Source organism: Apodemus sylvaticus, chromosome 4 (assembly GCF_947179515.1).
Source record: "Apodemus sylvaticus chromosome 4, mApoSyl1.1, whole genome shotgun sequence".
In the NCBI taxonomy this organism is placed as follows: Eukaryota; Metazoa; Chordata; class Mammalia; order Rodentia; family Muridae; genus Apodemus; species Apodemus sylvaticus.
The window spans coordinates 85,630,271-85,647,237 of NC_067475.1; the positions used below are offsets into that span (position 1 = coordinate 85,630,271).

The 16,967-nt window shown below is 41.0% G+C and overlaps 1 protein-coding gene across 1 annotated transcript in view; it reads left to right on the top strand.

Moving 5' to 3' along the window:
- Gucy1b1 (guanylate cyclase 1 soluble subunit beta 1) overlaps positions 1-3,127 on the top strand; it is a 41,782-nt gene extending 38,655 nt beyond the window's left edge. The window contains exons 12-14 of the mRNA XM_052180304.1: positions 302-456; positions 754-880; positions 1,903-3,127. Of these exons, the coding sequence (XP_052036264.1) occupies positions 302-456; positions 754-880; positions 1,903-1,926 (306 nt within the window). The 3' untranslated portion in view covers positions 1,927-3,127. The remainder of the gene's footprint in view (positions 1-301; positions 457-753; positions 881-1,902) is intronic.
- The last annotated feature ends 13,840 nt before the right edge of the window (positions 3,128-16,967 follow it).

Here is a 16,967-nt window from a genome sequence, read left to right on the forward strand (position 1 = left end):
TGCACAAAGAGGGGCATTTTGAACGCAATGAGCCGATTGCATTTCACTCTCCCATAGACATGGCACATGGATAGCTCATTTGTCCTGTGGGCAGAACGTCCCGTGGAGTGGATAAGGAAAGTTCCCACTGTGTTTGTCTTATTGTTTCATCATGGAAGTTACCCACTCCTTCTCATTGCCATTTTCAACTTCAGGAATATTTCTCTTCACAGAGAGATATTGTATGAAGGCGCTTGAGAGAGTCTGTAAAATACAGATGTTAACCGGCAAGGCTATTGAAGCGAAACTTTGCTTTCTGCAGATAACAATCGGGATCCACACTGGGGAGGTGGTGACGGGTGTGATTGGACAGCGGATGCCTCGGTATTGTCTCTTTGGGAACACTGTCAACCTCACAAGCAGGACAGAAACCACAGGAGAAAAGGGAAAGATAAACGTTTCTGAATATACATACAGGTGCGGAGGGGGACGCCATGCTATTTGCCGGGTACCGTGCAAGTTGACTGTGTGCTTCCGCTCCCTTTAAACTGTTGTTGCTGCTTCCGTGTCTCTCCTCTGCTACTGCAATTATTTTTCACTGGAGAAGAGTGTGCCACTCTTTCCATCAGAAACCATCCACCACCTCACCCTAAGGTTTCTGATAAAACACTATTACTAAAATCCGAACTACCTCTAATTACAACTGCAGTGTTGGAATCAGGGTCTATGCAACCTTTATCAAGTTTCCTCTCTATTCCATCTCATAACTTTTAGGTGTCTCATGTCTCCAGAAAACTCCGATCCACAGTTCCATTTGGAGCATAGAGGCCCAGTGTCTATGAAGGGCAAGAAGGAACCGATGCAAGTCTGGTTCCTGTCCAGGAACAGCACAGGCACAGAGGTGTGTACGGCTCATCAGAGCAGTGCTCGTTTATGTCCTTCCCTGAGAGAGATGATAAAATGGGGAGTTCAAACTGAAACACCAGTAATGCGCTTGGAATGAAGAGTTCTTGCTCGCAGAAAGGAACTCAGTAAAATGGGATGACACTGTAGCACTGACTGACCAGTTAGAGCAAGACCTGCTTTAGAAGGTTCTGTAACGTCTCCCGCTTGGGTCTTGGGATGAAGTAGAAAGCAAAGCCTCGGGCAGAGGGCAACTGAAGTGTCCTTCCTTGCAGTCCAGCTCAAACGTAGTCCAAGTGCTGTGTCCCCCTGCTGCTGCCTCTGAGATCTCAGCAAGTCTGCATGGCAGTTTTACCATGCAGTCCTCCTGAGGGCTGCAGAAACTCCTGTGCAATGTTTGAGGGACTCTTGAAAGCCTGGTCTCTTCTGAGTGTCTCCTGAAGAGATGCCTGATTTTGATTTTTCAGAATTCAAATAATTCCTTAGGGAAAATGTAGGTTCCTGAGTGTGAGATTCCACTCCAGTCACAACTCACATCAGGACTGTGTTGTGCAAGCCATGTCTGGCCTCTTCACAAGAGGTCAAATCAGAAGCCCAAGTTCTGTCTGTTCCCTCTTTGATATATGTACTCATCCTCAGAGGGCGTGAGATAGCTTGAACACATATCTTTCCCTGTGTGTATACATTCCCTAAAAGTGTTTTCCGAGAATCTAAGCAATATTAGAGGGAACAGAATGACCTCTTTTAAATACTTAACCTTTTCCGGTTGTTTTTACTCTGCTAAATAATTTGCTTGTGAGGCTTGTTCCTGGGTGCCCTTCAGAAGGACCAAACTGTCTAGTGTCATTTTCTCAGTCAGAAGACCCTAAGAATAATTTCTTCTCAACCTAGGGTGAAGATGGTTTATAGAAACTATAGATATGAATGCATATCCTACGGTCAGAAACAGGGAAATTGTTTGGGGGGACATTGTACACTCATTAAGACTGACGGTTAATAATATTTTTCCACCCATTTAAGGAAACAAACCAGGATGAAAACTGAAAGTCAAACTGTGGGACAAAGAGTACTGTTGGTTCTGGTGACAGCCTAATGTGTGTCAATCCAGGAGCACGTCTTCCCTGTGGATACCAATTTCTACTTCCTGTTTTAGTGACCCAAGGCTTTCTCCTTGTTATACAGATCTCTCACTATAATTTATTTGACATTAGTTCTGCTTTTGATTACTTTTAAGGCCTCACTATATTTTCTAAAGTTTGGTTTTTGATGTGGATGGTTTGAGCTGTTTCTTAAATTCTGCTACAAACATTACATAGACTGATGATCTAAAAGTGGCAAGCACCCACTACGTTAAGTTTGTTAAATCTGATAAAATGAGACTTAATAGTATCTGGCCATGTGTGTATATATCAATGACTCAGTAGATTTGTTTTATGCTTCATGTATTATGTGTGTGTATATGTATATTTTAATGACTATAATATAAAACAAAGTTTATATCGTGTTGGTGCATGCCATTCTAGAAATCATTTTCTAAACGAGCGAATCTAAGTTTTAGGGAAAAAAAAGGGACTTTATTTCTAGACTTCTGAAGTAAGAATTAATATGCTATATTAGGAAAAAGAGTGGCTATTTTGAAGTATGTTGGTTCTGTTCTGGAGCACTATTATCACAAAAATTGGTTGCTCATTCAAATTTTTATGCCAACTACAGTTTATCTAAAGTCTTTGTTGCCCTGATTTGTACTGGAGTCCTTGTATGCTGAGTTTTGTTCACTACTGGTGGCTGTGATGGGGGCTGCATCGTTTCACACTGAGTGGTTACATTTGCTTAAGCAAGTGTTAGAGACCAAACTATGTCCAAGAACAAGGCTCGGAATAGATAGCTAGGACTCTGCTATTGGAGCATCCCTCCCCTCTCCCCCCCCCTCCCCCCCTTCCCTCTCCCCCTCCCCCCCTGGGGCCTAGCTCCAGACTTGGGCTTCTTTATTAGCTTAGAAAAGTGTCAACATATCCAGGATATCATATTCAGAATATTCATAAAATAATTTTAATTCCAACATAGAATGCACTGCATTCCATTGCACCTATCATCCTTTAAATGTCTCTGATAATTTATTGATATCCATCTTTATAAAATAGAATGAAACTACTTTTGTGTAAAAACGTTTGTCTTTAAATTTAGTATTTCATATCAGCACATCAATGTATGTATAAATGTTACATGTTAATTGTGGAAAAAATCTACAATAAATTATTTTTACCACTTGTCTACAGTGTGCTTTAATTTAATAAAATGATATTGACACCACTTGTGATTTTGCTTAGTCGTGTATTTAAAGGCATTTTATAACCTTGTTTGTGAGTTATCAATTAATTCTGATTTTTCTACTTTTATAATTTGTTTTCAGAGCTAGATGTGGAAGGCTTGGCACATGCTTGGCATATGCTTGGCAAATGCTGCAACAGTGACCTATACCCACTCTCCATCTGTACTACCAATTTTTAATAGTTCCTCTTATTAATATTTTGGTTTTGTATTTGTTTGAGACAAGGTCTCATGCTTTGTAATATGTACTATATACTACATACTCTACACTATGTACAATATACTATACACATTATATAATATATACTATGTACTATACACTATAAACTATGTACTATATACTATACACTACATACTATATACTGTATACTTTACACTACACACTATATAATATGTACTATATACTATATACTTTACACTATGTAATATGTACTATGTACTTACTATGCACTATACACTATATACTATACATTATATTCTGTCACTATGTAATATGTACTATACACTATATGTTATATGCTATATATTATATACTCTGTACTAAACTATATACTGTACTATACACTATGCACTATTTATTAATATAGTCACTGCACATATAATCAAGGTGTTTAATATTTATAACTAATATTTATCACTCAAAGTGTGTAGTAAGATATGGGTCAAGGGGCATGAGGAGAAAGGTAAAACGAAGGCTACCTGTCCAGATGTTTAATATAAAGAAATGATAATCAAAGAGTCAAAGGATTGGTTAAAGAAAATTATAACTACATTAACATCTTCCTAGGCACAATACATATTAGCAAGGATTCCTTCTGGCTTGCACTGTCTTAGGAGTCTGGGGCATGTCTTTGGATCTGACTGTTTCTCTCAGACTCCTGTCTGCACACAACTTGTAGATAAGGGGCATGCCCTTTATCTTGGTGCTGTTTCAGATAAAAGGTTCAAGTGGAAGGAAGTTAGGTCACGGCAAAAGCACCCTGGCCTGAGAGATTCAGTGCCCCCCATCACACTAGCTTCTTCACTGCTAGAAGAAGAGTGACATCATTCCTTCTGTGATGTGTTGTCTCATCACGGGTGCAAAAGCAGAAAAGACCACGGACTGAAACTCTTATAGTCACAGTCTGAAGTCGAAGCGTTCCCCTTGTCTTCTTAGGCATTCTGTAACATTAAGAGATCTCTAAAATGAAGTGTGCTAATAAGCAAAACTTCTCTGCCTTTAAAGCATTTACTTGTGAAATTTTACAACTTGATTGTTCTAAAATGACAAATAGGTATAAACCACCCAATCTGAAAAATTGCCAAATCTTCCCTTAAATGACCCATTTCTCAGTTTCCCTCTCTGTTCCACACTCACATTTCCTTCCTGTGTAAACTCCATTTCTAGTCCTTGTCTATACCCCTCAGAGAACAGTGTCACCTTAGCCAGTGTCATCTGCTAGCTGCCGCCTGTCCAAGGTTGTGCCTCCTCTGTCCAGAAGACAACATTATCAGTTTGCATATCTCTTTAGTTCACTATAAATCAGCCAATATCCATCGTCTTTTCCTACATGTTGCCTGCACCTACCACACAATAAAATGTTGAGTGAAGGAAGAGAGGGAGCAGATTGTAAAGTGAGTAGGGACTACATTTTCAGGAAGCATGGGAAATGTATGAGATTGTGGGGAAGGATGGGCGACAGAAACACTGTTACGAAGGTATTATTAAACTGGTTCTTGAAGGAGGTCCTGTTGCCCTTGGTGGGGAGTGAGTTAACAGTGAAGAACTAGAGTCAGTGCTTTTAGGGAGTGACTGTGCTTTGGCATGGACCTGCACTCAAATGATGGAAGGGCAGAAGGCCAGTTGGGCACTCAAGGTTCATCACTCAAAGTGTGTAGTAAGATATGGGTCAAGGGGTATGAGGAGAAAGGTAAAAAGAAGGCTCCCTGTCCAGTTAGGTGGTAGATGACACAGCCACTAAATAAGATAGAGGAAAGTGAATTTGGGGGAAAGGTCATGAGAACATTAGACATTGGTTGTAGAGTGTCTATGGCTGCATTTATAAAAGTAAAGAGTATTCTCTCCGTGGACATGATGAGTATAAAAATATTTTTGGGCACATATAGTTTCAATTACCACATAGTCTATCAGTAGCTCACGACTGTGATAACTCCACCAATCTTGTTATGCCCTCGTCCTTCTATTGATAAAAGTGAGAATATAAAAACTGTTGCTGAAATTATTGGTTGATATTTTAAATCAAGTCATTATAGAATTAGAACCTGGGTTCAACATATCGAGGATAGAAATATAACCAAAGACATACACATTTGCAAATCATTGGTGAATCATTGTAAATGCAAAATCACAGACAGGACATGCCGTCAGAAAACGGTAGGGTCAGCAAGCAAAACCTAGGATGGGTTTGAATATTCAAACAAACGCAATGAAAATTTTCTGCAAATTAAACTCAAGTACAAAAGACAGCAGTTGGTCAGTTTGGATTAATAAAAACATTTTCATGAATACATGTGAGTATACATGTTTATTATATTTCCTAGCTAATTATTTCATTTTGTTTGAATCTAAGATCGGCTAACCAGGGGATGTACTGTTTCTTTGTCTTTGAAAGGGGGAAAATAGGGATTTTTTTTTCTTGCAGACTTTACCAAAGTAGGTGTCTTTATATGTCATCTGTAAGGAACTACTAGAGGGCTTGCTAACCACTAGAGGGTAGCAGAGAACACTATCTGGCATTAAGACCATGAACAGTCAGGGACTGGCAGATTCTTGGAGGACACTGCACCCTCCTGACTAGGATCTAGCAGTCTCTTTCTGTGTGCATCCTGGAATTCATTATTACTCTCCCACAGATTCAAATGAATGCTACAAAACTTTTACTCACTATGAGATATCAAATCTATTATGAGACGCCTTGTTTATAAATTCTGACCAAGTATTTCCTGCTTATTTGTAGGGAGGTGAATAACGTTAGTAGAATAAGCAATCTGTGATGGAATCTATAACACAGCACGGAAGTAAGCAAAGTTTACCTACATCCTATTGAAAATTGTCACGTAGAAGCAAGAGTTTTCTTTTTTCCTTTTATTTATTTATTTATATTTATTTATTCATTCATTCATTCATTCATTCACTTTACATCCCAATCACTGCCCTCCCTCACACAGCCTCTCTCTCCATTCTCTTCTCTTTCTCCTCTAAGAGGGTGGAGACGCCCTGGGTATCACCCCACCCTGGCACATCAGGTAAGTTCAGGACTAGGCACACCATCTCCCACTGGGGCCAGAGAAGGCAATCCTGTTAGAGGAACAGATTCCACAGGCAGGCAACAGATTTAGGGACAGGCCCCACTCCAGTTGTTGGGAGACCCACATGAAGACTGAACTATTCATCTGCTATGTATGTATGGAGGGCTTAGGTCCCCCCACATGGTCAGTGCTTCAGTCTCTAGGAGACCCCAAGGGTCCAGGTTAGTTAACTCTATTAGCCTTCCTGTGGTGTTTCTATCACCTTCAGATACAAAAATGACCCTTAAAAACCCTACCAAAGGACTCTTACAATTGATAAGCACCTTCCACAAATTGGCTGGATACAAAACTAACTAAAAACAAACAAAAAATCAGTAACCATCGTTTATATAAACAAAAAAAAAAACTGAGAAAGAAATCAGGGAAATAATACCTTACATGATAGCAATCAATAATATGAAATATCTTGGGGTAACTCTAACTAAGCAAGTGGAAGACCTGTATGACAAGAACTTCAAGTCTCTGAAGAAAGAAACTGAGGATGTTAAAGAGTAGCTTTAATGCCTTAATTTACATTAAATTTGAATTTCTCTCATATTAAACAGAAGTACTACCATGACAGGGATCAAAATCAAACAAAACATTGATAGAGAAGGAAGATCCTGAACCTAGTTACACTGAGGTCCTCCCCCAACAGTCTTCACAACTCAGTTGTTTGGACCCAGGTTTCTACTCAGGAAGCTGATCCCGACACTACCAAGAGCTAAACCATGCTCTTTGACAACAAAAGTGCTTTGATCAAAGGCCTGTGTGCTCAGGCAGTGAAGTTGGTCTGGGCCTTATAGAAAACATCTAAAAATTTGACTGTAATAACTTTAACAATCTGGATCTGAATAATAACTCATTAGAAATAGAGAAATCTAAGGGCAAGCTTATTGCCTCCTTTCCCCGTGAGTCCTGGGACTCTTCTGTCCCTGCTTTCCATCTCTCTATAGAAGCACCGAGCTTACAGATGTTCATTACCACATCTGGCTTTTATATGGGTTCTGGGGACCCAAACTTTTGTTGGCTCTCTTGTAAAGGAAGCAACTACCCACTGACCCATCTTTGCAGATCCTTCTTGCCCGTTTGTGTGGTAAGGATCATGAGTGCCCATCAGGTAGTTTTGGATCATTGAAGGGAAGAGACAGGAAATCAAAAATTTAATTTATAAAGCTTATCCCTCAAAACTTGTTAATAGTTTCCATCTGTGATTTTCTACCTCACACAGACAAACTTTAGCGTAATCACCCATGCCCATAAAATTAACACAGTCTTAAAACTCTGCAAGAGCTGGCTTTGTGATGACGCACTGTGTGGGGTGTGAGTACAAATCATAGAACTGAGAGTTCTTTCATTTTCACCTCAGCATGTGCCAAGCCTGCTACTGAGTCCTCTCCTCCCTTGGCAGTGCGACAGTGCCAGGGCATACACCAGTGGCCATGATGATTCTGTGTCCCAGATTCTAAGACAAGGTGAGGACAAGGTCAGAAGAAACTTCAAATCTGAGGGAGCGTATACAATTTGAGTTCAGCATATGACAAGAGCCCTAACTAGCCCATTTTCTATTTTTCTATTATTTAAAAATGTCAAACGTGTATACAGTGTATCTAGACCACACACCCACACACCCACCCCTGTTCCCTCCTTCTAGAACCCTTAATACAACTCCCTTCTTCCTCACAGTTCATGTATTATTTTACTTCACTTAAAGTGTGCTTTGAGTGTTTGCCTGGATGAATCCCCTGCTTGTCTGGAGCTCAGACAGACAGACAGACAGACAGACAACTGTGGCCCTCCATGCATGTCCTGAGAAGCAAACAAGTCCTCTGCAAGCAAAGCATTTGCTCATAACTACTTGGCTATTTCTCCAATTCATCATCATCATTATCTCAATCATTATTATTATTAGTTTTACAGTCTACTAAGGAGCTAATATCCTTGAGCATTTAATAAAAGTTTTTAGAGTTTGATTGTGCAATGATATATTAAGAAAACATGTACTCATTGGTTTTGTTATGTTGTAAGTATAGAGAAAATTTAAATAAGTGAACATTATGCCTTTCTATAGTCTATAATATTTTGTCTCCACATAAAAATATTGATTTCATTAGAAAACTGAAAGTGTATCCCCTACAAATAAAGTCTACTGAAAATAGAATGTGTGGTACAAATACCAGTCAGCTGGAGCCAGAAGAGGGCACCAGATCTCATTACAGATGGTTGTGAGCCACTGTGTGTTGGCTGGAAATTGAACTCAGGATTTCTGGAAGAGCAGCTGGTGCTCTTAACCTCTGAGCCATCTCTCCAGACCCATTTCATTTCATTCTTAAGTTGAAGTTGCCATTTTTGGAAACATCTAATATTCAAAAGAGAAAGTGAAGATTACATACATATAGTTTTATATGTTAAATTTTACATAGGACTTTCGGGGGGCGGCGGCGGCGGCGGCGGCGGTAGCAGTGGCTGCTCCAGCTGAAGGGCCATCAGCAGTGGAACCAAGGCGACACAGGGTCCAGTTAGGCCCTGCGCCCACGACCACTGACCTTCGCTGACCAGCCGGGCGGCAAGCAACTGCGGTTCTGCGGAGCCTTTCGCTGCACGGAAACCACTTCAGAACTCGGCTGCCCGCCAGTCAGGAGAGACTCACCGCCATCTTGATCCCGGGCTCCAGAGATCGGTCAGACTGAGGTACACAAACATAATCCTAGGCCCAACACCGCAGGGGTCTGAGCCAGACGGGCGTTGGCCTGCACCCAGGCCCTGGGCTGTTCGAGTGGCCATCGGGGCGCCAACCCAGCCAGGAGTTTTTTTTTTTTTTTTTTTTTTTTTTTTTTTTTTTTTTTTGCCCCGGCCGGTGCACGCGCCGCCATTTTGCCTACAGGAGCCAGAGTGCTCGGGAGGGCAGAGACTGCTAACAAGCGTAGCCTGAGGCTAACAAAACGGGGGTCTAGGCCCCAAAAGGCACAGGACTGACCCCAAGAACTGGGCGGCTTGGTGGGCCATCTGTGTGTCAACCAGCCCAGGAGGTTATTAGCACAACAGACTCTCCCGGTGCTTTCGCGGAGCGCGGACGCGCACGCCCGCCATCCGGGTCACCTGGCGGACCCAAATAACAGACATAGCCCTAGGGGAACTTTGCTCGGACCTTGGCCTCCCAGGCGTTTGCCTGGACTCAGGGCCCAGGCGACAAGGCTAACCTAGTGTGCGCCAGCCCGGTTGGGGAAATCGGCTGCCCAGCGGAGTGAGCGGAGCACAGGGGAGGTCACAGCAACATTCACCTTCGGAGCTCCCTGGGGGTGCACACGGGTTCCACCTGGTCCACAGACACAATCTGGGGCAAGGCCTCAGGCAGAAGCCCCCAGCTCAAATCTCTCCGCTTCAGATCAGCCTGGGTGGCCGCCACATCTCCAGGTCCCTCAAGAGGCTAGTGGGGGCTTCCAGGCGGCCAGCTGGGAAAAGTCGGTGTGCTCCGATAAATCCTGCGGGCCCCAGCGGGAGCCTTCAGGTGCCTGCTTTGGGATCTGAACAGCCTGGAAAACAGCACCCTGTCTATAGGCAGTGCAGAGTGTAAGCTGTGCACCAGAGGCCAACGGGGAAGGGGCAGCTTGCACTGGTGAGTCCAGCACTGACAAGACCAAGTAACACCAGTGAGAGCTAGATGGCAAAAGGCAAACGCAGAAACGTCACTAACAGAAATCAAGGCAATATGGCAACATCTGAACCAAATTCTCCTCTACCAGCAAGTCCTGGATACCCCATCACACCAGTAAAACAAGATTTGGATTTAAAATCACTGGTCATGATGCTGGTACAGGAACACATGAAGGTCATTGAGGAGAAAATGGATCAAAAGTTAGAAGCCCTTGCAAGGGAAACACAAAAATCATTGAAAGAAATCCAGGAGAATACAAAAGCCAACAAGGAGGAAATGCAAAAAACACTTAAAGAAATACAGGAGAACTTTGCTCAACAGGCTGAGGTCATGAAAGACGAAACACAAAAATCTCTTAAAGAAATACAGGAGAACTTTGGTCAACAGGCTGAGCTCATGAAAGAGGAAACACAAAAATCTCTTAAAGAATTACAGGAAAACACAAACATGCAAGGGAAGGAGCTAAGCAAAACCATCCAGGATCTAAAATCAGAAGTAGAAACAACTAAGAAAACTCAAAGGGAGACAACTTTGGAGATAGAAAGCCTTGGGAAGAAATCAGGGGACAGAGATGCAAATATCAACAACAGAATACAAGAGATAGAAGAAAGAATCTCAGATGCTGAAGATTCCATAGAAACCATGGACTCAACAGTTAAAGAAAATGCAAAGTGCAAAAAGCTTGTAACCCAAAATATCCAGGAAATCCAGGACACAATGAGAAGACCAAACCTAAGGATTATAGGCATAGATGAGAGTGAAGATTTACAACTTAAAGGGCCAGCAAATATCTTCAATAAAATTATGGAAGAAAACTTCCCTAACCTAAAGAGAGAGATGCCCATGAATATACAAGAAGCCTACAGAACTCCAAACAGACTGGACCAGAACAGAAATACTTCCCGTCACATAATAATCAAAACACCAAATGTTCTAAACAAAGAAAGAATACTAAAGGCAGTAAGAGAAAAAGGCCAAGTAACATATAAAGGAAGACCTATCAGAATCACAGCAGACTTTTCACCTGAGACTATGAAGGCTAGAAGGTCCTGGGCAGATCTCATGCAGACTCTAAGAGAACACAAATGCCAACCAAAACTACTATATCCAGCAAAACTCTCAATCACCATAGATGGAGAAACTAAAATATTTCACGACAAAACCAAGTTCACCCAATATCTATCCACAAACCCAGCCCTAAAAAGGATAATAGGAGGACAACACCAATACAAGGAGGGAAACTCCACCCTGAAAAAAGCAAGATAGTAACCTTTCATCAAACCCAAATAAGTTAAGCAATCAAATTTAAAAAATAACGTCAAAAATGATAGGAAGTAACAATCACTATTCCTTAATATCTCTTAACATCAATGGACTCAATGCCCCAATAAAAAGACACAGACTAACTGACTGGATACGTAAACAGGACCCTACATTTTGCTGCTTACAGGAAACACACCTAAGGGTCAAAGACAAACACTACCTTAGAGTAAAAGGCTGGAAGACAATTTTACAAGCAAATGGTCTCAGGAAACAAGCTGGAGTAGCCATTTTAATATCAGATAAAATTGACTTTCAACCCAAAGTCATCAAAAGAGACTCTGAGGGACACTTCTTGCTGGTCAAAGGAAAAATACAACAAGAAGAACTCTCAATCCTGAACATCTATGCTCCAAATGCAAGGGCACCCTCTTTCATAAAAGAAACTTTATTAAAACTCAAAGCACACATTGCACCTAACACAATAATTGTTGGTGACTTCAACACTGCACTTTCCTCAATGGACCGATCAGGAAAACAGAAACTAAACAAGGACACAATGAAACTAATTGAAGCTTTGGACCAATTAGATTTAACTGATATATATAGAACATTCTATCCTAAAACAAAAGAATATACCTTTTTTTCAGCACCTCATGGTACCTTCTCCAAAATCGACCATATAATTGGTCACAAGACAGACCTCAACAAATATAAAAAGATAGAACTAATCCCATGCCTCCTATCTGATCACTATGGAATAAAAGTGGTCTTCAATAGCAACAGAAACAACAGAAAACCCACAAACACGTGGAGATTGAACAATACTCTACTCAATGACACCTTGGTCAAGGAAGAAATAAAGAAAGAAATTAAAGACTTTTTAGAACACAATGAAAATGAAAACACAACATACCCAAATCTATGGGACACAATGAAAGCAGTGCTAAGAGGAAAACTCATAGCCCTGAGTGCCTCCAAAAAGAAAATGGAGAGAGCATACATTACCAACTTAATGACACACCTGAAAGCCCTAGAACAAAAAGAAGCTATTTCACCCAGGAGGAGTAGAAGGCAGGAAATCATCAAACTCAGGGCCGAAATCAATCAAGTAGAAACAAAGAGAACCATACAAAAAATCAACAAAACTAGGAGCTGGTTCTTTGAGAAAATCAACAAGATAGATAAACCCTTAGCCAGACTGACCAAAGGGCACAGAGAAAGTATCCAAATTAACAAACTTAGAAATGAAAAGGGAGACATAACAACGGAAACTGAGGAAATCCAAAAAATCATCAGATCCTACTACAAGAGCCTGTACTCAACACAACTGGAGAATCTGGAGGAAATGGACAATTTCCTTGACAGATACCAAATACCAAAATTAAATCAGGACCAACTAGACCATCTAAACAGTCCCATAAAGCCTAAAGAAATAGAAGGAGTCATAGAAAGTCTTCCAACCAAAAAAAGCACAGGACCAGATGGTTTCAGTGCAGAATTCTACCAGACCTTCAAAGAAGAGTTAACACCAATACTCTTCAAACTATTCCACAAAATAGAAACAGAAGGAACACTACCCAATTCCTTCTACGAAGCCACAATTACGCTGATACCAAAGCCACACAAAGATCCAACAAAGAAAGAGAACTTCAGACCAATTTCCCTTATGAACATCGATGCAAAAATACTCAACAAAATTCTTGCCAACCGAATCCAAGAACACATCAAAACGATCATCCACCATGATCAAGTAGGCTTTATCCCGGGAATGCAGGGTTGGTTCAATATACGGAAATCCATCAATACAATCCACTACATAAACAAACTCAAAGAACAAAATCATATGGTCATTTCATTGGATGCTGAAAAAGCATTTGACAAAATTCAGCATCCTTTCATGCTTAAAGTCTTGGAGAGAACAGGAATTCAAGGCCCATACCTAAACATAGTAAAAGCAATATACAGCAAACCGGTAGCCAGCATCAAACTAAACGGAGAGAAACTTGAAGCAATCCCACTGAAATCAGGGACCAGACAAGGCTGCCCCCTTTCTCCTTATCTTTTCAATATTGTACTTGAGGTACTAGCTCGGGCAATTCGACAACATAAGGAGGTCAAAGGGATACAAATTGGAAAGGAGGAAGTCAAACTATCATTATTTGCAGACGACATGATCGTCTACCTAAGTGACCCAAAGAACTCCACTAGAGAGCTCCTACAGCTGATAAACAACTTCAGCAAAGTGGCAGGTTACAAAATCAACTCAAGCAAATCAGTGGCCTTCCTATACTCAAAGGATAAGCAGGCTGAGAAAGAAATTAGGGAAATGACCCCCTTCACAATAGCCACAAACAGTATAAAGTATCTTGGGGTGACTCTTACCAAACATGCGAAAGATCTGTATGGCAAGAACTTCAAGACTCTGAAGAAGGAAATGGAAGAAGACCTCAAAAAATGGGAAAACCTCCCATGCTCATGGATCGGTAGAATCAATATAGTTAAAATGGCCATTTTGCCTAAAGCACTATACAGATTCAATGCAATACCCATCAAAATCCCAACTCAATTCTTCACAGAGTTAGAAAGAGCAATTATCAAATTCATCTGGAACAACAAAAAACCCAGGATAGCTAAAACTATTCTCAGCAACAAAAGAAAATCTGGGGGAATCAGTATCCCTGACCTCAAGCAATACTACAGAGCAATAGTGTTAAAAACTGCATGGTATTGGTACAGTGACAGGCAGGAGGATCAATGGAACAGGATTGAAGATCCAGAAATGAACCCACACACCTATGGCCACTTGATCCTCGACAAAGAGGCTGAAAACATCCAATGGAAAAAAGATAGCCTTTTCAACAAATGGTGCTGGTTCAACTGGAGGTCAGCATGCAGAAGAATGCGAATTGATCCATCCTTGTCTCCTTGTACTAAGCTCAAATCCAAATGGATCAAGGACCTCCACATAAAGCCAGACACTCTGAAGCTAATAGAAAAGAAACTGGGGAAGACCCTTGAGGACATCGGTACAGGGAGAAAGTTTCTGAACAGAACACCAATAGCGTATGCTCTAAGAGCAAGAATTGACAAATGGGACCTCATAAGGTTACAGAGTTTCTGTAAGGCAAAGGACACCGTCAAGAGGACAGATCGGCAACCAACAAATTGGGAAAAGATCTTCACCAATCCTACATCAGATAGAGGGCTAATATCCAATATATATAAAGAACTCAAGAAGTTAGACTCCAGAAAACCGAACAACCCTATTAAAAAATGGGGTACAGAGTTAAACAAAGAATTCTCACCTGAAGAACTTCGGATGGCGGAGAAGCATCTTAAAAAATGCTCCACTTCATTAGTCATTAGGGAAATGCAAATCAAAACAACCCTAAGATTTCATCTTACACCAGTCAGAATGGCTAAGATTAAAAATTCAGGAGACAGCAGGTGTTGGAGAGGGTGCGGAGAAAGAGGAACACTCCTCCACTGCTGGTGGGGTTGCAAATTGGTACAACCACTCTGGAAAGCAGTCTGGCGGTTCCTCCGAAAACTGGGCACCTCACTTCCAGAAGATCCTGCTATACCACTCCTGGGCATATACCCAGAGGATTCCCCACCATGTAATAAGGATACATGCTCTACTATGTTCATAGCAGCCCTATTTATAATTGCCAGATGCTGGAAAGAACCCAGGTATCCCTCAACAGAAGAGTGGATACAAAAAATGTGGTATATCTACACAATGGAGTACTATTCAGCCATTAGAAACAATGAATTCATGAAATTCTTAGGCAAATGGATGGAGCTAGAGAACATCATACTAAGTGAGGTAACCCAGACTCAAAAGGTGAATCATGGTATGCACTCACTAATAAGTGGTTATTAACCTAGAAAACTGGAATACCCAAAACATAATCCACACATCAAATGAGATACAAGAAGAAAGCAGGAGTGGTCCCTGGTTCTGGAAAGACTCAGTGAAACAGTATTTGGCAAAACCAGAACGGGGAACTGGGAAGGGGTGGGAGGGAGGACAGGGGAAGAGAAGGGGGCTTACGGGACTTTCGGGGAGTGGGGGGGGGCTAGAAAAGGGGAAATCATTTGAAATGTAAATAAATTATATCAAATAAAAAAAAAAGACAAAAAAAAAAAAAAAAAAAAATTTTACATAGAATATATCCAAGTGTCTAGCTGCATTTGCAGATCGACTGTGTAAGTAAATGTTTCCTTTTGCTCAAAGGTTTTACATTTAGATACAAACTATTTCAATTGTGATTGAATAAAGTGGGGGACATTTATCAGAGAATGCATACCGTCAAAAGTCAGGGAAATTTAGATATTTTCATGAGGCGATTATTCTGGAAATAGGAGAAGTGAAAGAAACATTGAAGTGTATACTGCCCTAGCAAACAAACCTGCATAAATATTTTTAAAAAAATAGCTTAAAATGGTGTTTAAGATATGATGTGATTAGCTTATAAGCGACCATAAGACAGTGAAATATATTGAATTAAGCATTGAAAAATAACACAAAAGTAGAATTATTTTAAAATTGCTTTCTAACACTGTACCCCATGATATAATTAGCTAAGGAACAGTGTAGAGTCCTTAGAGATTGTTATCATATCAGGATGAAGTCACGTGGTAGAAAGATGATGGTGGTGGAGGAGAAGAAATGAGAAATGATGGAGATTCTTTGACAGTGATAGTAAAGTCCTGTGTCCAAGCAGTTAGAGTCCCACCAGGCTCTGGCATGACTACTGCCTTCCCTGTGCCCAATCAGGCTGGGCCACCCTTGTTCTCAGGCATCTCTTGCTTCTTAACCTGCTGTGTTCACTTAGTTATTAGCTCTGATAACCAACTATACTAGCTCTGTGCTTTTGAGCTTCTGTTTGTATTTTCAGAAGTGGCGTTTGCTTCGCCATAAGTAAGGCTAAGCTTGCCTGTTTATTTATAACTACTAGCTCATTGAATTTTAGCAATAACCATGGTAGGTTATATATCAACTTCTGAGCAAAGACCACTCAGCATTTATATCTAATTCCTTCCTCCCCAACTTGGCTTTCTGTCACTATTAGAATACTCCTCTGCGGGGTGGGTGGGGCAGCAAGGAATGTTCTGCACTCCAACTGAGATTATGCGGGATCTAAAAAGGGAGTCCCTTTGCAAAGTCACTGTGCCTGTCACAGTGATCTCGCCAGCTTTCCCTCACTCCCACGCTTCTCCCAGCCTCTCATAAGTTTTATCCATTTCAGTATTTTTTTCTCCAGTGTTCCTTATCATTCATCTTGTTTTCCTGTCATACAAGCTCTTTCTTGGGTGAACTCAGATGTTTTGTCCATTATGTATATGCACACATGACTTGGACAGAGAAGGTAACCTACAGATCGAGGATGTTATATTGCCTGTCCCTTCTTGATAAGAAGGTGCTTGGTGCTTCCTATCCACTTCCGTTTGGGTCAAAACTAAATCATTTGGGGGCGGCTCGTCGCTGTAATCATTCACCAGCGTTGCTTACACCACAGATTTCACAATGCTCTAGGAGGTTATT